The sequence below is a fragment of the Homarus americanus genome, unplaced genomic scaffold (genome assembly GCF_018991925.1).
Source record: "Homarus americanus isolate GMGI-L3 unplaced genomic scaffold, GMGI_Hamer_2.0 scaffold41027, whole genome shotgun sequence".
NCBI classification, from domain to species: Eukaryota; Metazoa; Arthropoda; class Malacostraca; order Decapoda; family Nephropidae; genus Homarus; species Homarus americanus.
In genome coordinates, this window is record NW_024745073.1 from 5,422,868 (window position 1) to 5,445,586 (window position 22,719).

The 22,719-nt window shown below is 38.0% G+C and overlaps 3 protein-coding genes across 5 annotated transcripts in view; 2 read left to right on the forward strand and 1 right to left on the reverse strand.

Annotated features, from left to right (window-relative positions):
* LOC121878446 (glycerol kinase-like) overlaps nucleotides 1-5,354 on the reverse strand; it is a 47,122-nt gene extending 41,768 nt beyond the window's left edge. Inside the window, exons 1-2 of one of the 2 annotated variants that reach the window (XM_042384677.1) lie at nucleotides 5,259-5,354; nucleotides 4,963-5,057 (exon numbers count right to left, since the gene is read on the reverse strand). The gene's annotated coding sequence lies outside the window, so the exon portion shown is untranslated. Of the gene's footprint in view, nucleotides 1-75; nucleotides 630-4,962; nucleotides 5,058-5,258 lie in introns of those variants that run through there. The other variant, XM_042384676.1, reaches the window with a different exon arrangement.
* LOC121878449 (S-antigen protein-like) lies at nucleotides 5,346-13,690 on the forward strand. Of its 2 annotated transcripts, none has more exons than XM_042384680.1 (6): nucleotides 5,346-5,428; nucleotides 11,068-12,057; nucleotides 12,409-12,531; nucleotides 12,818-12,872; nucleotides 13,202-13,356; nucleotides 13,600-13,690. In XM_042384680.1, exons 1-6 carry the CDS (start codon nucleotides 5,347-5,349, stop codon nucleotides 13,665-13,667), a joined length of 1,473 nt encoding a protein of 490 aa, XP_042240614.1. In that variant the 5' UTR covers nucleotide 5,346; the 3' UTR covers nucleotides 13,668-13,690. The 2 variants fall into 2 exon arrangements, with proteins under 2 accessions (XP_042240614.1, XP_042240615.1); XM_042384681.1 differs by having other exon boundaries at nucleotides 12,412-12,531.
* A 290-nt stretch (nucleotides 13,691-13,980) lies between these two features.
* LOC121878450 (protein anon-37Cs-like) lies at nucleotides 13,981-19,236 on the forward strand. Its single transcript, XM_042384682.1, has 8 exons — nucleotides 13,981-14,072; nucleotides 14,406-14,473; nucleotides 15,012-15,140; nucleotides 16,761-16,976; nucleotides 17,768-17,884; nucleotides 18,085-18,275; nucleotides 18,493-18,619; nucleotides 19,118-19,236. Exons 2-8 carry the CDS (start codon nucleotides 14,456-14,458, stop codon nucleotides 19,229-19,231), a joined length of 912 nt encoding a protein of 303 aa, XP_042240616.1. The 5' UTR covers nucleotides 13,981-14,072; nucleotides 14,406-14,455; the 3' UTR covers nucleotides 19,232-19,236.
* The last annotated feature ends 3,483 nt before the right edge of the window (nucleotides 19,237-22,719 follow it).

Genomic DNA, 22,719 nt, shown 5'->3' on the forward strand with positions numbered 1-22,719 from the left:
TTTATTGAAGTCACAGAGAGTGAGTTACTTCCCTATCGTAATAAGCAGTACCCAGCAATCAACGATAACACTTACGTCCACCTCCTTACAACAGACAGGGATGCAAAACGATTTCCACTTTCCTGGCAGGGATGTACTACAGCTATCGGTTACTTCTACTGCCGGGTTTTATACGGCGCCATTCGTATACACAGGGTTCTTTATACGGTATATTCGGGGTCCTTGGTACATACGGGGACGGGGTCCTTGCAGTGCACGAGGTCCTTGGTAAATACGTGGTCCTTGAGAAGTTAAGTTGTCCTTGGTAAAATCAATACGTATACGTCCATAGATCTTGCACACTGCACACTAATCCTTGCTACAGAGTGTCTCTTCGTCATGCACTTTTTAAGAGAGAACAGCACTGGGTAGATCAAGATGTCAATTGCGGACGAGAAAACTAAATATGTATTAAGGCCCGTCGTCAACTCGCTTCAGTACAGGAGGAACTCAATCTTGCCACACGAATAACGTCGTCAAGAATGTGAGTATGTGAGAGCGTGAATACCTCAGGGGAGTAGTGAGTCTTTGATAAGAGCTTAAAACTGTTTTTGACTAATCCCGTCTTTAAGTATCTGAGTTGACATACGAGTATGTTAACTTACTGCTGCCCCACACAGTACAGTGCAGTACACACACACCCAGCAACTCTTTTGTTATCTGATATCTACTCGGCGTCTATGCTTTATGATACTTGATAAGGATATAAATAAGATATCCAAGGCCATATATATATATATATATATATATATATATATATATATATATATATATATATATATATATATATATATATATATATATATATATATATATATATATATATATATATCGTTTTATCTGTCAACAGTAAAGAAAAACTAGTCGGTTTTTATCTTTAAAAAAAATCTGTAATTTTTATCATCCGTTATATACCACATATATTTAATTACCTTTACACAGAACACACATACACACGTACACACAGACGCACAACATTAAACACATCCACACACACCCACAGTATCGTGTCAACTTTGGTAAAATTAACGGCCTATTTTTTAGGTGATTGAGAAAATATCCCTTAGATGTAAGTTCCACCCACCAAGTGTCGGGAGGCAGTAAGAGCACCTGAAGTGTTCTGCCTGGCTGCCCCTCCACAACATTTTAATTGTTAGATAAGAGAAACGTAATGACACAAAACCGACCTGAACAGACAGAAGATGCTGGATCCGGGTTCACCAAGATTGTGTGAACAACGTATCCAGTTATTGTTAAGTCAATGTGTATTATTGATATTATTTTTTACCCCTTAAAAATGGATCCTTCTAGCACTTGACCTCTGACCCAGTAAAATCTCTCTCTTTGACCTGCTATCCAGTTAATACTCTAACGGGAACATTAAACCCACCTCTCACCCCCTAAAGTCCCATCCCCTAAAGAAAAAAAAAAGTTGTTTAGGTGCGTTTGACAACAAGACAACAATAGACATCCACACCAACTCTTGAGACTGCTGAGTCAAAACACTACAGGTACATGACAGACGATTTGTAATTGCAAAAAAAAAAGAATAATATTAACAAAATAATTTAAGACGACCAGAGGAGCGGAATGACACAACAATAACCTACGATAATTCAAAGCTGTCTAACATACACCCCCACCCCCTCCACACGACTGTCTGGATTACGTGGGTTGTTTTTTCTTTTTCTTTTTTTCTTTTTTTAATGGGGAGTTCCTCTGTTTTTTCCCTTCACTTTTGATACCAGTTTTTCTGCGTCGTTCACACAGGGCTGAACTTGATCATCACGGCAAAACATGACCCAATTACCTCTCTCTATCAGTACTGGACTGGGTTAAGCTTATACAGGAAACCCAATATATCAAACTTAATCGCCATTGCAGATAAAAGCCAAGCTGTACACACTTATTGGGATTAAAATGTTCGATTGTACACCTCCACAAAATCTTCACACGCACCAGGCGCCTTCGTCATATGCATCAGGCACGAGGAACTAGAACACGGCTCTCACATAACATTACTTGTAGCTTGTGTTAGTTTTCTCTTATTGTTACTATGTTCTGTGTCTCTTACATTCGCTCTCTTATGTTAATTCTCTTTTCATTTTAAAGTTTTTGTTTAACTACCTACCCGTTAAGAAAGTACTGGGAGAGGAGTAGTGGTAAAGGTAACAGGCAGAGAGATAAGGGGGTCACCAACACAGCGGGTAACACCTTCATGACGGACGAGCTAACTCAAACAAGAAGTGACTGAAGTAGAAGAAAATTTAAAATAAAAAGATGATGTCATTATTCATTTCGGCAAAAAGGAGCCATTAATCTGTGGATGGTGTCGTGTCATGGTAACGGGGCAGGAATGAAGAAAATTAAAGGAACCGAGTATGAAAAAGTGCGAGGAAGAAGAACAACAAGTGGAGGAGGAAAAAACTCCTTTGTATTCGGGTCTGGGAGAGAAAAAACTTGGTGTGTGTTGACCCGGGAGGTGGGCAGCTTGTGGTGGCTGACCTACACACACACACACACTGTACGTCAAACAATGCCCAACGTTTTGGCCAGATATATAATAAACTCACAAAAATATTAACAAAAGGAAAATACTACTGAGTTATGGATATAATCACAAGTAGTCCGGTTTATAGTGTTCAACGTGAATATTTTAGGATATACTTGGACTCTAAAACCAATCTTATTTTTTTTAAAGCTCCTATATCGGCCATCTTGGATCTTTAATATATTTGGCTCTCTAGCTGACCGTAATATTAAAAATACAGATTAAGTTTACCTGAACCTGAAGATTACCGGGAGATTAGATAACCCAAATTAACATGATCCCAGTTTCCGTGTTCCATTTTTTTTACCTTTATTTCCAAATCTCAGGTGGTTCTAATATATCAAGTATTGGGATTAATTTAAGTAGTACCTTTCAATCCCTGCCCCCTTGAAAGAACCTAACCTAACCTAACCTTATCATGTTTCATTTTTTGTTTACGTCTGCCTCCATATAGCTGTTAATGAATATGATATATTTCTTTGTGTATGAACCTCTGTCCTGCGTGGCAGTGAGAAGTGATACCACCCTCAGTGTCAAGACCTGACTGAATTACTCAAAATAGTCAAACTGTACTCCAAGCTTTGTCAATAAATTTGTTAAACTAAACTGCCTCGACTTTTATTATCTTATCATGTCATCAAGATTCTGTGAGAGAAAATGACAACGAAAAAAAGGGAGAAACAAATGTTGTTATGGAGAGAGAGAGAGAGAGAGAGAGAGAGAGATGCTGTTACAACAATATCATTATCATTATCACAGGTCATAAAGTCACGATCAACTAGCCACCTGACATGGTTCACGGTCACTGCCACCATGAAATAGAAGACTTCAACAACTGACCTACATATTTGCCAGGGATAAAAAAAAAATTACCTGAGTAAAATCTAGTGCAACACAAAAGAAAAACCAAAAAAATAGCATCATGGGAAACCTTTTTTGTTAAGTTACAAAAACTGGCTTTGCGTCTGTGTGCAGGAAGAGCGTGGTGTCTGTGTGTGTGTGTTCATGAGGCCGACTGCACTATGTATATACAATATAAGCTGGATCAATGTAAACTTATATATGACGATTTTACCTTGTATCTATCTATCTATCTAGGATGTATATCAATTCCTAAATGAACTTATTTTAACGAAAAACTTAGTAAATTTGTTAAATGAATCAGGTACTAGAGTGATAGTGTAGCAAAGGCGTTATTTATCCAGCAGATAGAAGAAGAAGAACCTTGTACAAGATATGTACACCATGTAATCATGAAGCTAAAACAGACAAACACGTGTGAGCATAAACAAGAGGTGCAGGAGCAGGTCAGTTTCGAGGTCAGTATATAACTGTCAGCAGGAGCAGCCATGTCTAGTGCTGAACTGGAGTCGGCGGGGCGAGGTGGTACGCACTACTCGTCTATTCTCTAGGTGTTCAGCACAAGAGATCCATTTATTTAAGTTTTTAAATGTTATTGACTAGTGTACGTATTAAATCTACGCGCTGATAAATCTTAGTTAAGGTGCAACAGTACAACATCCACGAGGCAAATGTGGATGTATAAAGTGAATGTTTGTCTGTTTCTCCGCAAAATAATGAAAAAGGTATGGTTCTTGTAGAATATAGAGTAAGTGGAGATGTGTGTTAACTTCTTGTAGAAACTGTTTCAGATATCCCTGAACGCTGGCCATAGATTGTGATTCGTACAGTGGGCATTGTATTCTCGTGGGAAGTAAAATACGCAAAGTATGCATAGAGTGCAGGTATGCAAACAATGAATATATATAGTTTAAGTATACAAACAATGTACATTGTAAAGTAACAGGCAGTACAATATGCAATGTGTACGTACTATATATACATAACAGTGCAGGAATAAAAGTCGCTTTCACCAGGATAACCCAACCTAACAGCTCCTATGTAGTTAGTGGTACTGGGTCTGTATTACTATTCCTCTGCATCACAGTAATTGGACGGGGAAATAAGAGGTACTAAAATTCAATCAATAGTCCCCTCGTCATTGTTGGAGGAAATTTGCAATGGTTCTTGCTGTATGGGATTTCCTTTTATTTTATTAATATTGAGCAAAAGCAAAAAAATCATTCTTGAAAAAATAATATTTTTTTTTTAATTTGGTATTATTTAGCCTATTGTCAGTGTGCGGGTTTGGTGTTAATGATTACCACGTTTCTCGAAGTGATTTTTCGAATACGGCGTCATCACGATGGAATTTTTGCCCGAGATGTTTGTTTATCAAAATAACTTAATCAGTGTTGGCTGAATAAACTATATGGTTATGCATTATTCTAATCACAAACATTCCATTTTAATACCCAGCATTTGAGCTTATGAGTTTATCAACGTACCAAGATACAGTAATTTAATCTTACGTAAGGATGAAGCCGAGATACCGTTCCTGGCATAGTAGTGGCAGCAGTAGTTGTAGTAGTAACAGTAGATGAAGACTTGTGGATTATATAAGTGCCTGTGGAACAAGAATAACACTAATATTAATTATAGAACTAAACAAATAATACAATACAATGTTAGTAACACTTAAAACAAGTAGAAGTGACATTAACATTACAGGGATGAGACAAAAAACTTTATCATCCGAAGATTAATACTAATACTTTACATATCTTCTCCCAGTTATCTAAAGACACTTCATTTGGTGTGAACTAACAAGACTGTCTCACAACAAATGACGATATTCGGGTGTAAAGAAGAAAGAGAGTTTCCAGTCAACACCGGACGATAAGACGGAGGTGAGGATGATATCAATAGGTAAACCGTGTGTGGTGGTGTTGCTTCTGTTCTCATCAGCGACGATCGCCACTCCAGCCAGCGTACGAGGTAAGATACTGACTTTTTTTTTATCGTGATTAGTTTAGTCGATAAGGGGTTCAGCGGTGAGTGGGTAGAGTAATCAATTCCTCTCCTAAGGGCCGCTAGCTCATCCACTTACGAATGGGCCCTTAATTTTTCATTTAAAAAAGTGAAGGCGGTCGAATACAGTGTGGCCACACTGCCTTCTTGTGCTGCTCCTAATTCCCACCACCCCGCAAAAAAGTATGAATATGAACGTGGATAAAGTACCTGCAGATACGATGAGAGAGAGAGAGAGAGAGAGAGAGATGTATACGCCTTCTATACAACTCTTCGTCTGGCAGTGGTTGCCATGTAGGGAAATTGGCTAATAAAGTAACACTTACAGTATATGCTCAAAATTAACTGATTTAAAAGCCCGTCCTCAGTACACTGTTACAATGTTGTTTATGTAAAATATGAATAACAAAAGGAAGCTTAATGTTCATCAAAGAAACCTTACCAGAAAAAATAGAGATATTCGTTCATTCACAAAATTAATCGACATTTTTCGCCACAAAATAAGTTTACTGGCGACCCAGAAACACTTGTCAGTTTATAAGTCCTAATTAAGCGAGCAACTTGTCTCAGACCATGGGGTACTAGCTCTCCCCCTCAGGTTAACCACCATCCGCTATTAGTTCTCCTCACCACCACACCCAATACTTTGCCTATTCTACCACAGTTTACTCGTTACCACGCAAAAAAAAGAAGACTTAAAACACGACTTCATGGATAAAACAATACTTATCCTGCCATTTCCTCAAAGATTCTCACATTTATACTCTAACTTGCGTTTAAGTCTCCTTTTAATTTCGACAAGGATGTGCTGTGCCGTAACTCAACAGGTGATCCTCTTGCCCTTTCTGGTGCTGTGGGAACGCTACTGCCTGGCTCACTGAACCTGCGACACAAAAGAGGCCAACACGACGTCCAGTTTGTAAAGAGACTTCCTACCCAGAGAAGTGGCACAGAGAGATGGGTCTTATGGTGGCTGTGGAGAATGCTTAAGTTCTGCAAAGGAGAAGCACCGGCTGTCCCGTCGCTTTCTCCCCCTCCAGTGCTAGACTAAACTTGCTTCAAACTCATCTAACACAACACTGAGCCTGGATGAATTTCACTTACTTGTATTATGCATTTATTTGTATTCTGGACGACGGTGTCAAGCCAGTGACCTTAACTTTATAATACTGGGTAAGTGATTCGGGCGGGCTAGTGGTTCTATGACTATAGTCAGGGCTAATGTCGCTATTACACACATATTAAGGGCTAGTGACACTATATACTCAGTAATAGTACCTTTACCACTACCACATACAGTACATAGGCAGGGCTCAAGGATTGTACACTGATTTGTCCTGCCTAATGCTTGATGATCGCCTCTCGCAAGTCGTTGACGTTATATTATTATTACTGCACTTCAACAACTAAGGTCTTTAAGCACGTAACTAGGTTAATAATGGCTCAAATCCTTGATAATTTTAATTAAAATCTCAAAAGATAAATAACTCTATCGATGATCAACAATTCAGGGTCGTGAATAACTGTTCAGGACTGAACATCTACACTGTCCTGCATGATGTTTGCTAGTCGATGAAGACAAGGAATATATTCGAATATTTCCAGATAAAAGTGAATTCCCTTACCTTTGTGATCACTGTTGATGGTTACTTACCCTCTTTGCCACTTGTCAGCTAACTGGCAGGTCGAGCTGTCGGTCAGTTCTCTCTTACACACTGTTGGCAAATAATGGACTCTTGAATATATCTGAACAAGATGCAGTGATGGTCTGCAGGATATTCCAAGGGTTCACAACTGTTTACTTTCCTTTATCCCATTCGCAGTCTTACTTCAAAGATGTTAGCTCCCGCGGTTTTTCTAAACTGGTAACTTCTGTAACTTGAGTCTTTGACCCGAGACCTCTGGTGGTTAAATGTGAGTGAAATAACCATCTGCTCTGTCTGCTCATGCTCACTGGTTCATTGTGTGTTTGTGTATCACAAGTCGTGACTCGTGATTTCCAAGAATCCACTGGTTGACCCTGTGAAGCAATTTGTCTTCTTTACTCCCGGGTCACATTATCACGTACATTGCATAGGTTACACTTGAGCTTTGCCTTTTTTACACAAGATTAATTGTATAGCATACACACGGATCATATCTGTAATAAAACTGTCATAATACAAGGCGGCAGTAATTGCTTGCAGGGGTCCGACTAATTACCCAAATGTAGCCGCAATGAAGTCAAATAATGGTCCTACATGAATAAATCGGACTGCCAATCACTTCTCGACTAGTATTTGGTGTCACGAAGTCACAAAAAATTGGTAAACTTAATTTAATATGAGTTAATAGATCGAGTGCATGTACCTAACCTAACCTAACCTAACACAACTCAGATTAAATTAAGTTTACCAATTTTTTGTGACTCCGTGACACCAGATACTATTCGAGAAGTGGTTGGCAGTCCGATTTATTCATGTAGGACCATTATTTGACTTCATTGCGGCTACATTTGGGTGATTAGTCGGACCGGCTTGCAGTCATATGAAACAATTAACTCGCAGAGGGGGATTTACTGTATCCAAATCGAACTTTTTATAAGGCTTTATCGCATTGTTTACATCAATATTTACATGTGTATGAGTTATCTAAGCTTATCTCTATAAATATTTATCAATTTTAACTTGAGTACGATAACCCTTTTGAATACAGTGAATTAACTATAACTAGTATAGATGAAGTTATCCGTGAGTTACATATCCATCTGTTTGTCTGCTTCTCTATCTATCTATCTATCTAAGAGGCCGATAAGTGGTAAAGAGTATAAAGTAAAATAAATACCACAAAGTAAAATAATTGCTTTATCTTACAACCATAATATAAAGTAGAGAAGTCCTCCCGTGAAAGAGTCCCAATTTTCTTTTATCGCAACAAAGAAAATGGGTGTAAATAAACAGCTTCATGAACGAGTTTAAATGCAGGAATTAAATGACTTTGAATGCGATTAAAGCATATATGGACTCCTAGCTTAAAGGTGTTATCGTGGTATTAAAGTGACCAACCGAGTATATCTTTAATTAAACGGCGAATAATAACAATAAAATTTTTGCGAGGGAAACGTCATAGAAGAAAACTGTCTTAACTAATGATTGCAAAGATAAAATTCTCGAGAATCGGTTGTTAATAATAATAATAATAATAAATAATAATAACAATAATAAATAAATAATAAATAATAAATAATAAATAATAATAATAATAATAAACAATAAATAATAATAATAATAATAATAATAATAATTATAATAATAATAATAGACTTGACCAACACTGGAGCGGGTTCAGGTACATTCAGGAGCCGGTGCATGCCCAGTATTTGCCAACAGTGTGACAGAGACGTGACCGATCGAGGTTAGGAGCCGACCTTTGGTGAAGAATATAAAGGAAAAGAGTCGACCGATCGCCCAAGCGGCTAACAAGCCGATCAGTGGAAGAGGATAAAAGTAAAGTAAAAAAGTAAAAGTAATAATAATAATAATAATAATAATAATTATATATAGAATCATGTAGTTAATTCAGGCCTGTTATATTTAAGAAATTAACCTTAGCTATATAAATTTTAATAAGTTCACATAATGAAACTTTAGTCAAAATTTGCAAAATGAATTTTATGTTACAGATTATTATAAAAAATGATAGGAATAACTGGAGTTGAAGATTATTGAGAAGCCTAGTAAATTGGTTTGGGTAGGTTATAGATTAGGATATGCTAGGTTAGAAAGGTAAGGTTATGTTAGCTTTGGTTTGATTTGGTTAGGTTAGATTAGGCTAAGTTAGATTAGGACAACTTGAGTTTAATCACAATAAATTAAGTTAGATTTGATTAGGTTAGATTAGATTAGGAAAATTATGGTTTAGGTAGGTTGTGTTAGGTTCCACTATTTCACAAGTGATGGGTTTCTATTTTACTACAGTACTTGTATATCCATTTTTAGGCAAAGAGAAATAAACTGTTTTCATGCACATGCACATTATAGTAGTTAGACAAAATACTTAATTTATATATATGCCTAAATTATATTTGTAAAATAACAATACTAATTGAGGTAGAACTTTAGCCTATTTGCAATGACTAATTTTACACACATTGTCAGAGGGATGGAGGCATGTGTTTAGGGGGGGAGATATGTGTGGCGACCTGTGGTGTAATGGTCAGCATGCTCGCCTTGCAAGCAAGCGGACCCGGATTTAATTCCCGGGGAAGGTGAAACTATGGGCAAGTTTCTTTATGGCATTTGCCTGTCTACCCAGCAGTAATTGGGGACCTGGATGTTAACTGATTTGCAGAGCGTGTTCTGGGGTAATGGTTAGCCAGTGCATTTGGGGAGCTGACCGGTCTTCTTCGAAAATTTCTTAACACAGGGTCATGCACCTCATTAACATAGGGTGTTTGTTGTGTTGACGAGAGCTTCTACATTTTAAACAAATTCACACCTAGGTGGCCCTAGGGCTGGCCATCCTTGAACACGAAGGGCAACCATTATTATTATATGTGTGGGTGTGACTGTGTGTATGTGTGTGTGAGAGAGAGGGAGAAGAACCATAGCACGTTTTTTTCTGTCAGAACTCAGACCCCGTACTGCGGTGTCCAGCATCCAGGTGTTGTTTACCAAGACTACCAGGGCCTTAAGGCAGTGGCACACTGGGCACTTTCCTCCAAACATGTTTGGCAAAACGGTCCACCGGCCAGCAAAACAAAGATATGTTTTGTGTCACACTAGGATGTTTTGTTGGCACATCTGTCCAACACAACGAAAACAACAACAAATCGTTGAGACGAGGTTCACCTTTGATCCCGATACTACAGTTGAGGCCTTGCAGGATTGTGCTATCGTTCTTCAATTGCTGAAGCAAGTGAGGCATCTGCAAAAGCTAAAGAAAATACAAATTGGTGCGTCATGAATTTTTTTTTAAAGTGGCGGAGGATGGCTGGTCAAAGGAGACCATGTTTTAAAGTGACAAATAAATAGAAATATGTCACCGTTTATGTGTTATATTTAAAATTATCATTATTTAAATTTTTACTTGAAATTATATGAAGCTCATTTGAGCACTAATCTGGCCAGCATAGATCCCTGACAAATTGTTGTCCATTTCTAGCAACAGCCAAAATCCTGCGGCTCGTTGGGCATTTTGGCCAAGGGGCAGTAAAACGGGTAAAATGTTTGGAGGAAAGTGCCCAGTGTGCTGCCACTTTATGATCACTAAAATGAATCACATGAAGATTAGCCATGCCAGTTTATTTCCTTTCAAGACTAATAACTCTAACACTAATGTAACCTAATGTTTACTTTCTTGAAAAAAACATTTCCAGTTCTGTCAAATTGAGAAAATGGCCATACTAATTTTTAGTAATCATTACATTTGGTAATTGCTAGCTTTTGTAGTTACTCGTTTTGCTTATTTCTGATTTGGGTAATTACACGGACAGTAGTTAAAGTTATACAATGTATTCTATATTAATAAGAAACAACTATATATTTCCATTAGAAAACAAATTTATGTAAATTTTACAAATGTGTCCATTTATGAACTGATGAAACATGTTTCTACCGATTTCTCAGATGAGAGAGTCAATGATGGCTCAGAGGGACCTGAGGTAACAGTCATCAGTGCAAGTTCAGAAGCAGACAGTCAAATGGCAAAGAGTACAAATGGTGATTTTCGAGATCCTGAGGTGCTGGTAGTGATGGCCAAAGAATGGAGTGAAGACTGTAGAAGTGGCGGGGAAGGTCTTCAATTTTGTTCCCAAGACAGAGGCGTCTCCAAGGCGCAGGGGTGGCAGGAAGGTGGTGACGATCCTGGGGGTCGTGTCAAGCCAATACAGATAAACGGTAGGATGTTGGTTACAGAGAGCTGGCAGCCTCAGCAGGAACTGGTCCAAGCAAGGCCTTTGAGAGTGAAGATGGCAGAAGAAGTAAGAGAGGGTAAAGAAGGAAAAGAAGGCAAGGAAATGACAGGGGAAGAATATGAAGAAGGACAAAGAGGAGGAGAAGATGAAGATGAGGAAGATAAGGGATATGAAACAGGAGAAATAGGGGGAGGAGGAGAAGAGGAGGAAGTTAAAGGATATGAAGAAGGAGAAAAAGGAGGAGGAGGAGGGGAAGAAGATGAAGAAGTTGGACAATATGAAGAAAGAGAAAGACAAGGAGACAAAGAAGAGAAAGATACCAATAATCATAACTCTAAATATGATGACTATAATGGCAATTATGATAAAGTTGAAGAAGCAGAAGCAAAAAAGAAAGGAGAAGATATGAATGAAGAGAAAATAGCGGTAACTAACAGCGATTTAGCGGAAGACAGAACAAATAATCCACAAAAAAACGATGGCATGGATGAACGAGAAGATGAAGATGATGATGATGATGATGATGAAATTACAAATGAAGGTGAGCAATATGAAGAAAGGAATCAAAAGAAACCAGAGGAGGAAGCCGAGATGACAATGGAGGAGGCGTGGAAGCATATGAAACATGAAGCCGACCCCATCGAAGAGATTAACTCAGAATTGGTGGAGTACAAACTACAGAATATTATGGATTATTATAACCGTGAGTCCTCCTTGAGTGTTTACCGTTACTTCATGTTGGTTTATTACTTTTACAGGATGCCCTGACGACATAGTCTCCTATATTGTTCTTAAATATTGTTACATATGCATATTCCCATGAGGTGTTGTCACATGATTATGTTACTGTACTTGATACTGTCTGATGATATTCTTGCAAGAAAATGTCACATGATCTCTGTCACATAATATAATAGTCAGTTGATTTCATCACATGATACTGTCACTGATGCCCAGATATAGGTCATGATAATTATAAGAAACTTGTTTATATAAGGACGACTTAGGAGAGTACAGTAGTACTGTATGTCTAACCTGCTGTTTTGCCTGACAGCAGCACTGCAGAAAGGCCGTAATGAACAGGAGCAGACTTCAAGCATGAGCCTATGGCAGTATATGGTCAACTATGTCACTAATGGCTGGGACAACACCCCACCTGAGGAGAATGTGGTTGTTGGTGAGTACACGGAAGTAATTTATGGACTCTAATGCAGCATAACGTCAAGGAGATGAATCAGTGCATCTGGTGGATGCCTGTGTTGCTCCGGGTTCAAAATTGGCTACTTGGTTAGATGGTTAAGTTGAAGTAGTGAGGCAGAGATAAATACATATAAAATAAATGGAGAGAAGAAGATATACAGGTATAAAAATAAAGATGGATAGTGGGAGGCACAGGTAGCCTTGATAGACAAGAGGTACAGTGAGATCATCGTATTGACTTGATCAACACATTCTTTCAACAGATCAGACTAAGGAGCATAATCCTTGCAAAGGTGTCCCAGGCGACTACAACATCTGGTGAGTCCTGCTACCTCCCTCAACAACTGTACTGTACATTGTGCTGGTAGTATACCCACACTCCTATTTAATACATTCTTCTTCAGCTGGCCCACTGCTGTTATCACCACTTGCTTCTTTTTGTCCCTTGTCTCTCATAGTCCCCATTTCTGTTGCTGCTCTTGTACTGTAACATTTGTTATTTGCTATCTTCTCTGTTCCAATACTGTATCATTATTATCTGTTTTGGTAAATTACTCATATGTATTGTTTGCATTTCACTGAATCCCTTCTCTGTGACTCTCAGTGACTGAGCTATTACCTAATAACATTACCCTAACTCCTGTAAGGACCAAGACTGCACAGCCAATGGAAGTGGTGGTGGTAGGTGGAGGTGTGGCTGGTCTGGCAGCTTTGAAGACCCTCAATGATCTGAAGGTCAAAAACATTGTCCTTTTGGAGGCAACCAACCGTCTGGGTGGACGAGTCAAGACTATCAGACACTGTGAGGGGGGGTGGTGGTGGTGGTGTTGATCATTGTGTGTAAGAAAAGGCTTTTTTATAGCCTGTTGTGCTTGAGCATTGATGTTCATTAGAATGTACAATTTTGAAGCTTGTACAATATAACCTTTGAATAATCTTGTTTAACTGTGTTCATGAGTGTTCAGGGTATGCCAGTATGAACCTAGTATTATACAGCAGACTTTATATAATATGGTGTTGACTGGATTTATTCATCTGCCTGCAGCTAGCTGGGTCGTGAATGAGGGACCTGATGCTATCCAGGAGGTGAGGCTAACCCTTTATACCAGATAGCCCAGGAGGTGGGGGCCCTGGGAAACTCCAAACCAAACAAGATGCTGGGTGAGTATGGTTTAATGGAGATGTCAAAATGAAGGATCTTTAGATGCAGTTACAGATATTTCCCAACACTACAGCCTTATATTCCAAGTCAAACTTTACATGCTTCTAATGTTCTTCTGTAATTGCTCAGGTAATTTCAATAATGGTGTGTCAAGGAGTAAAGTAACAATACAGAAATTTGACCTCTGTTCTCTTGTCGGGTTTCAGGTAGCTCAATAGTGACAAGTCAGGGAAAAGGGTGCCACTGATGACTGTAGAGAAGCATGCCAACATCGCCCAGCAACTGAGTTATGATCTCAGCATGGAAGAACTCAGTAACTACTATGGGAGGTCTCTGGGTGACTTCTACTCTGACAGGTGGGTGGTGGTTACATCTAGTAAGGGTAAATAATAAGGATTAGTTCCTTCTGGTTCAGGTGAATGTAAGTGTTGGATGGTTATGTTTAATTCATGTAATTAATAAAAGGTAATGCAGCACATGCCTGTTATCAGTGGTGCAAAGAACATTGGGTGAGCTGGAAATAAAATGATAGAGCTGCAAGTACATTAATTACATTCAGTCAAGAGATGATGATGATATACTGTAACAGATATTAATGTTAGAAACAGCACAGGATGATGATGTAAGGTCATACAAATAACAGTAAATTTAACATAATATGTTGTAGTAAGGAAGAGATGATGTTGCAGGTACAAGACTCTGTGGGGAGCAGAGGTGAGAGGACAACAAAGAGGCCTCCATGTACATTCATCATCAGGTTAGCTCTTCTTTATCAATACTCTTATCTTAAATTACAGTGCTGTATTTTTTACTAAAAAAGACAAAGAATCTATCCAATTTGATTTTCTTGCCTATAACTTATCATTTTGGAGAGAGAAGGAATGTTGATTATACTGTACTGTATTTCAATACAATACAGTATACAGTATTGAAATAGTCATGTTTTCACCTATTTGTGTTGTTAAACAGCAAGGGCTGGATTCCTAAGAGTTTGCACCAAAGATATTCCTATGACTGGAGATATGTGCGATGTATCTAGTTTGGTCACTTAATCTGAAGCCTAAAAATTTATTTAAAGGGCATGAAAACTAAGTTAGGTTTGTTTAGGATCTGGTTCTGGAGATTCACAACCTAACCAGAATCTTCAGTTTTTCTTGTACAATACAGTAGAGTAGAGTAGAGTACAGTACAGTACTTTTAGACTCAAACATCTACCAACCACAATTCTTGTCCTACAAACCAGCTTTCACCTCTGCAGTTAACTCTCGATTCCTACTTTTGCCAACCTCCTGCAGGAAATGAGCAACAAGTTTGGGTTCAACAGCTGGTTCAACATGTCAGCCAGGGATGCTGATAACTTCGTCCACCTTGGAGAAGACTACACCTGGCAGGGAGGGATGGGCAGCCTCATACACTACTTGATGGTGAGGATCTGCATCTTGACTTCACCCACTCTTGGCCTCACATTCCGGGTGTTGTTCCTCTGTCCTTTGTTTGTAGTCTTGGTCTGGTAGGATAGGTTAGTTTTGTAATCTTGTTCTGGTGGGTTAGGTTAGGTTGGATTAGATTAAGTTAGGTTTGTAGTGTTGGTCTGGGACTACTTTGTGTTCAAGTCTGCACTCTTCAGTTCTATTCATATTTTCTACCATTGCTGTATATTTGTACAGCACTGTATGTGCATTAGACTACATGTAATCATTATCCAGTTTTTCTCTACTCTTTTACTTCAGTTCCAATTTGTCTATTTCTTCAATAACACAATTGAATTATGAAACTGAAATGATGGATCAGGGCAGTGTACTGGGCCCATTGTTGTTTGTTTGTTTTATAATTAACATGCGAGCATGAAGAGCATGAAGATATCTTGATGGCCTGTCCCTTGGAACATTCTTCAAAAGTGAGGTGGTTCCCCGTCTGGAGTACTGTCACCCGGTCTGGTTCCCAAGATATGCTAGAGACTGTCAGTTGATTAAAAATGTTCAATGGCGGGCCACCAGACTTTACCAATACTATTGCAGATACAGATACATTCTGGAGTCTGTACATGTCCAGTATTTTCCAACAGTGTGTAACAGAGATATGACTGACTGCCCAAGCAGCTAACATGCCAAGCAGTGTCAAAGAGGATAAAGTAAAGTAGTTATGCTGAAACAGTCTAAATCACTTTTTGTACATAACAGTACCTGTCGCATTACTATATTTGTTACCTATGAGGAGATTTTGAAGTCAATACAAGACCCTAAGGTGACTACCTCAATCCATTTCTTTGTCTATTTATTGAGTACAGTACTTTACTGTAATACGTACTTCATTCTCTTGAAACATTACACACTTTCTATTTTTCCAATTCATGATATTCATGTATGTACTGTATTCTTCACTTTTGCCGGTCTCTCTTTTCTTATAATCTCTTAACACTTATTGACTTATTGGCTGTGCTTATTGCAGTGAACAGAATTGTTGTATGAAACCTTATATCTGCTTCTTGTGTTCCTATAGTGAAGAACATCTTTATAAGAAACCTCACATCTGCTTCAGGTGTATACTTTAACTTCCAGTTTCCAGCAGACACAGAAATATGACAAAAATATATCTTATATTTGATGTTTGATCTCTGAATCATGGCCGGTACAGCACTTTACATGCTAAACATTTTGACACAGAAATATTATTAACATATTAGATACTTGCAATAGGAACCATAAATCACTTTTGGCTTCATAAAAAATTCCAAATTTATTAACCCTTAACACCCTTCAAGATTTTTACCTATGTGCCACTCAATGTGGTAATCTATGACTTACAGAAAACACACACACCTTTGCACATGTACTGTAAGCATATACCTGGTATACAGTACAGTTTAACTTTAATGTAGTACTGTACAAACCTTTAAGTACTACAGAATATATAAACCTATACACAAATACATAACACATTATTTCTTCCTAGACAGCCCTTGTGTCACTCACTATACAGTACAGTCTCAGAGTTAACCATCTATCTGTGTACCTTGTCATTGATAATCTATTTACTCCCCGAAGGACAAGGTCCCCCAGCACCAGGTACGGATGCTGAGCCCTGTGTGCAAAGTGTTCTGGGATCTGCCTGGTGAAGGAAGTGTCTTAGTGGTGACAGCCGATGGGTCCTCCTACCTCACTGAATACCTGATCATCACAATCCCTTTGGCTGTGCTCAGAGAGAGGCACTTTGAAACCTTTGTTCCAACTTTCCCAAAGGCACTCTCCAATGCCTTCAGGGTAAGATGGTGTGCCAACTTTATTTGTGTCTTTGTTAGTCTTACATTTCTTTTCTATCTGTTTATTTATCTATTATTTTTATGTCTCTGAATAATGTATGGGGTGGAAAAAGGGATATAGAAAGTTCACATAAGGAGGGATTAATGGGTAGTGTGGTGCAAGACATGGGTAGAAAGCAACAAGATTGGGTTAAGACAACATGCACAAATATTTGCAAGTACGTATGTACAGTACTTGCTCATATCTTCCACCACACAACATAAAAAGTGATTCTTAGCCTCCACATAGATTCACAATGTTTCCTATAAATTCTCTTTTACCTTAAAATATTAAACTCCTATGATTCCTGTATTTTCTCCACTAATATAATTTTCCCATTTTTTTGGACCATATTTTTTCAACTTTCATTTATAATACCTGTACAGTATAGCACTAAGTGGAATTGCTATGCTTCCAGAGCATACTTGTTCCTGGTAATCTTTAACAAGGAAGATGTAATCATTGGTACGAATTATTTTAAACAAAATTTCACATATAGTATACAGTAATTATAAGATCAGTAAATATCCACGTAAGTGCTGTAGAATCTAGGTGTGTACTGTATTTAAACATGAGTGGATCCCTGGGTATAAGTTAATCCTGAGAGTTTATAAAGATAATCCTGAAGATCATAAAATAATTTTCGTAAGGGTCTTATAAATTACAATACTGTATAACAGTATTATATGATATTAATTTATCTTTAAATAAACTAGTTTAACTTCAGTTTTTAATTGTACACTATGTTACAGGCTACAAACACTGGCACTGTCAACAGGCTATCTCTGGGGTGGGCCTTATCATGGTGGGGGAACTCACCTTTGAACCTGCAGATCTTCTGGAAGGACTACTTTTTCCCCCCAGAAATGGTAAGTTTATCCCCAAGAAGAAAATAAGTTGATGATCATGCAACAAAGGTGACCATGATTTTGATGAATTTATCATTGGCTGTGTTAAATTTGAGTACAATACCTCATGTACAAAAAATTCACTGTCAGGTTGAAGAAAGCAGGCATTGGGGTGACTTATGCAGACAATAAGTGTACTTACAGTATTTCCTCAACACCAGGAGTGGGTATCTAGTATTGTGCATGTGAGGAGTGTGCCTCACCACCCCAGCCAGCTGGAGATGACTGTGACAGGGGAAGCATCACTTGTGATGGAGAAGCTGGACCCAGCAACCGTCATCTCCCACCTCATCACTTTCCTCAGGACCATCAACCGTGAATCTGTTGTTCCAATTCCTCTCTTCTTCCACAGGTGAGTTCGTCACCTGGTGTTACTAAAAAATTTTTACAATGTTGAATTTCCTCCAAAATGTTGAATGATGCACTTTCATATTGTCTGCTGTCATAAACAGTTTAGCACTTTAGCCTCTGTATGGAACACTGAATTTGAATGGCTATACTGTATCAATATCTGAAAATGCTATACTGTATATTCTCTCCTAATGGATTCCTCATAAACATCTGGACAGGTCCCGGTGGTGCCGTAATATATGGGCTCGTAGTTCTTACCAGTCATACATGTCCATGACAGGAGTTGCTCGTTACCTTCAGGATCGTAGTGCATTGAATCCAAAGATCAACGCTCTGGGCAAACAGGTGAGGTTGAGAGAATGGTGAAGGAAGAAGGTTGTAGGACTGTGAATCAATGTACTCACGTGCCAGTTGGTTATTATTACCTTATGACTTACTAATCCACTTCATCAGTTTACTAGCTGGTTAGAGGGTCACTGTCTTCTTACATTCACACTATTGGCATGTACAGTACAGTATTAGGTATGTACAGGCTCCTTAATTTACTTAAACATACACCAATATTAATTAAGCCTGGATTTAAAAAGATCCGTTGAAAGTAGAGTTTAGACCAGCTAGCATGGGGAATATCATCACTGGAGCTTATTAATGATTGGTTAATTGATGGCTGCAAAATAAATGTTCTTCATAACGTTCATATAGGGTTCTCGAATAAAGAAAATACCTGTGCATTCTACACACGTAAACAATTCCTATTAATGATTCACTTGTAATTTCTGAAGGGTTTGATGTATATGATGGGGAAATTACCACATAATACTCATCCAGGTTTGGCTTCCTCAGTCTCTCTTCTTCGGAGGTGAACACACGTCAACTGATCGATTTGGGACTGTAGATGGCGCAATGCTTTCAGGAGTCCGAGCTGCTAAATGGGTCGTGGATGAGCCTCTTGCCTGAACCAAACAAGTAGGATAATATGTCAGTTTGTATATTGCCTGGAAGTAAGTGTAATATGTGTGTGTGTGTGTGTAGAATTTCTACCTGTTTAATCTTTTTCTGTCACTCTCCAGACTTGCTTTATATCATTCTCACCTATCATTAGGTAATTGTTTTCCTTGAACCATTTAATCAAAAACTAGGGGAGGAGAAATGACAAAGGGTAAACAGACAGATTATAAGCCAGTGTGTGTGTGTGGATAATTTGTCAAATATTTAATCCAATCAAATATATACCTGTACAGTATTGTCTCTTTAGCATTATTTACAAGGTCATAAAATTCTAGTACCTATACATTAATTAATTATTTATAAACTGATACTTTATGCATTTTTTAACAGTAATTTTTTATGTATATTGTACTATAAAAATTCTTAACTTGTTTCATTCACAAAATTAAATTAATTATCTTGACTTGCAGAAACTGAGGAAAGGTGGTGGAGTGAAGAGGTACAGTCTTCAGAATAACTCTCTTTGTTAATTACTTTGATTTCTTTAAAAACCCTGAGAAATTTTACCAGCAGAACACGAATCCTTTGGGCCGTAAGTATACTGGTGTAAAGTCCGACAGAAAAAAAAAAAAATTCAAAAGAAACTTAAGAAGCAAAAAGAAAGAATTAGACAGAGGAGAAAGCAAGTGAAGCTTTATCAACAGCCACTGAAAAACCAATTCGTGAAAATTCAGGTGATGTATCAGGATGATGGAGGTTTAGTGACATATGTACCGAGTGACTCATCTTTGAATCAGGGCAGCCAATCAATCACTACTCTACCACTGGATAACATGCATGGGAAATATAACTTTTCTGTGTATGGTTCTGATAATTCAAAGATTGAAGTCTTTTATTTGGAAGACAATAACAAGGTTCAAGCTGAAGAGGATCTTTCTTCTCACCTGTCAACACTCATTGAAGGCATCAAGAAGGGTGATGCAGCAACTGAAGGTAATAACAGGAGTGTCGCATCCTATGAAAATGTTATTGAGGACCTTATAGACCGTCTGAATGAACAAATTGAACCCCCCCAAAAATTGCGTAAAAGCCAGAAGAAAAAATTGTCAAATAGAGAGAGAATAGATAAGAAGAGGAAGAACAACAAGAAAGGCAATAAACGGGGACGAAAAAAAAAATAAAGAAAATAAGAAAAAGAATGAAGAAGAGACAATATCTACGCCCACCAGCCCACGACACAGGAGTCTCAAGTCTAAGTATCACCTATATATTGATCCAAGTAGTCTTTCCCATTATCACACCTTAGTTTTAGATCCCAATAGCCATCTGAGAATACATTCATCTGAACTACTTCATCATCTACATCCAAAATCTGGCTCTAAACTACAGAAAGTTGGTGCAGCTGATTTAATTAATGTAGATGGTATCAATGAATATATCTACTGAAAGATTAAGTTCACAGCAGGAACATTCAGGGATAAGCTCATTTACTGATTATCAAACACTAGGATCTAATCCAATAGTTGCAAGCAAATTGAAGACTGCCTCTGGTTCACAACTTTCACAGGTTCCTTTGATAAGCAATCAACATATTTCAGTTATCCATCCCTTTCCTAGTCAGCTGAGTTCTTTGTTAAAAGACACAATATGGTATGCACTCTCTAACAAATCAACAAACACCCAATCAACATAATCCAGAAATCAATGTTCAATCAAGTCAGCTTAGTTCTCCATTCCACACAACTCCTAACCAACAAAACTTCCATACACACTCTTCATCCAATCAACAAACTCGATATGAACTTTCCTCAAAATTCAGGGAGGCCTTTGTACACAACACTAAGTGGAGGTAACACTGGAAATAACAATATATACAGTCAACAAAATCCAAGTTTAAATATGCCTTCCACTTCAACTTCTGATATCAGAGGTCAAACTTCAGGTTCTGTGATGCAACACAAGCAACAACACTTAGGACATCCTCTGTCAGATAGTCAAATTTCTGGTGTGTTTTATGGTAAAATTAACACAAATAATCAGTGGCAAGGGAAAACCCCTCACAAACCTTTGCAAGCACTTCTGATAAAACAGTTCCTCACCTGAATGAACAGTTTCATGCAGTACTGTCATCCACAAATCAACACAAGGACTTCACATGGCTCACACTCTTCCTTATCATCACATCAAGCACAAGGAGTTATCACACCTAATAATATATCTCCTGTAAATAACGAAAATTCAGAATATCAGTCACAGGTTCCTTCTCTCGGAGGGAAGGCCAAATAAAATACAGTTAGATAAAAAGATAATCGAAACAAGATTAAGAATACTAAAATACGACCAAAGCTTCCTTCACTTCCAAGGATAAATAGAAATAGGCAGAATAACAAGAAAGAGGAAAAGATTTAAGCAAGGCGAGGCAAACAACCCAAGAAAGTAAAAAACAATTATAGTCAGGTCAGAGATATCACTGCCGATCATCCTCTCTATCTTGCTCAAATACTGGGGAAACCCATTCAAGTGGCACACACACAGAGAGATGACATAATTGACACTACCACCATTAAAAGTCCTCCAGAACAGAAAAGCAAGGAAGATGAGGAAAATGGAGATAAGTTACAAGACAACCGTGATATATATACCACAGCAGAATTATTTAAATTTCCCTTCACTACAGACATACTCCCACTTTTGTTTGCATCCTTACCTTGGGTCATTTATCAATAACTACAGTAGCACTCTCTTAGTTCCTCCTCAGAGGATAGAACTACTCGACAATCTTCAAGGCACTAATGATCCAGAAGCCCTCGATGATGACACTGAACAAGAAACAAGTCCCTCCTCAAAGGCCAAAAACCTTTTCTCCATGAACAGTCCAAAACAAGAGGAAAAAGTTGCAGTTGAGGATGTCATATCTGACCGACTTTCTCAACTCCCTCAAGGATTCAAAAATAAATCCCAAAGAGGATACACATGGGAAGAATTGACAACTGTTCAGTCCATAAGTGAAACAACGGAGAAGGATCCTCCTCTTGATAAATCTTTCCCAGATGTTGATAAACAAGAGAAAGATTAAACCATCACCAGTTGGAAATTTCACATCTGAAGTGAAGAAGCTGGCCAAATTTCAAACCTAAGCCAGAAAAAGACATAGATACTACAGTATACTGTATTCAGAGATTCTGCAGTAATAACTAGCTTATACGGGTAACTGTAGAACAACCATGGATAAGTAGTGGCAGCCATCATATATATTGAGAACCTCATTACACTACAGTACTGCAGAAAGGTACTCGCTGTTGAGTCCATTATATAAGCAATACTGTACTACTGATAAATAGAATGTGAATATTTTTAAGATTACACATACTGTATACTGTACATGTACAAATGAACCAATTTAATCTTAATGATGATAATGATACCGGGTAGTTGATATATTTATTTTGAATTAATAATCTCGTTAGACTGCTCACATGCTCTCCATAAGGATGGCA

Excerpts from the sequence above, each read along its gene's own strand:
- LOC121878449 (XM_042384680.1), top strand. The coding sequence starts at position 5,347 with ATGATATCAATAGGTAAACCGTGTGTGGTGGTGTTGCTTCTGTTCTCA. Across the intron at positions 5,429-11,067 it reads CACTCCAGCCAGCGTACGAG|ATGAGAGAGTCAATGATGGC; the intron begins GTAAGATACTGA and ends CCGATTTCTCAG. Across the intron at positions 12,873-13,201 it reads CCAGGCGACTACAACATCTG|GACCAAGACTGCACAGCCAA; the intron begins GTGAGTCCTGCT and ends AACTCCTGTAAG.
- LOC121878450 (XM_042384682.1), top strand. Across the intron at positions 15,141-16,760 it reads GCCTCATACACTACTTGATG|GACAAGGTCCCCCAGCACCA; the intron begins GTGAGGATCTGC and ends TACTCCCCGAAG. Across the intron at positions 18,276-18,492 it reads ATTCCTCTCTTCTTCCACAG|GTCCCGGTGGTGCCGTAATA; the intron begins GTGAGTTCGTCA and ends ACATCTGGACAG.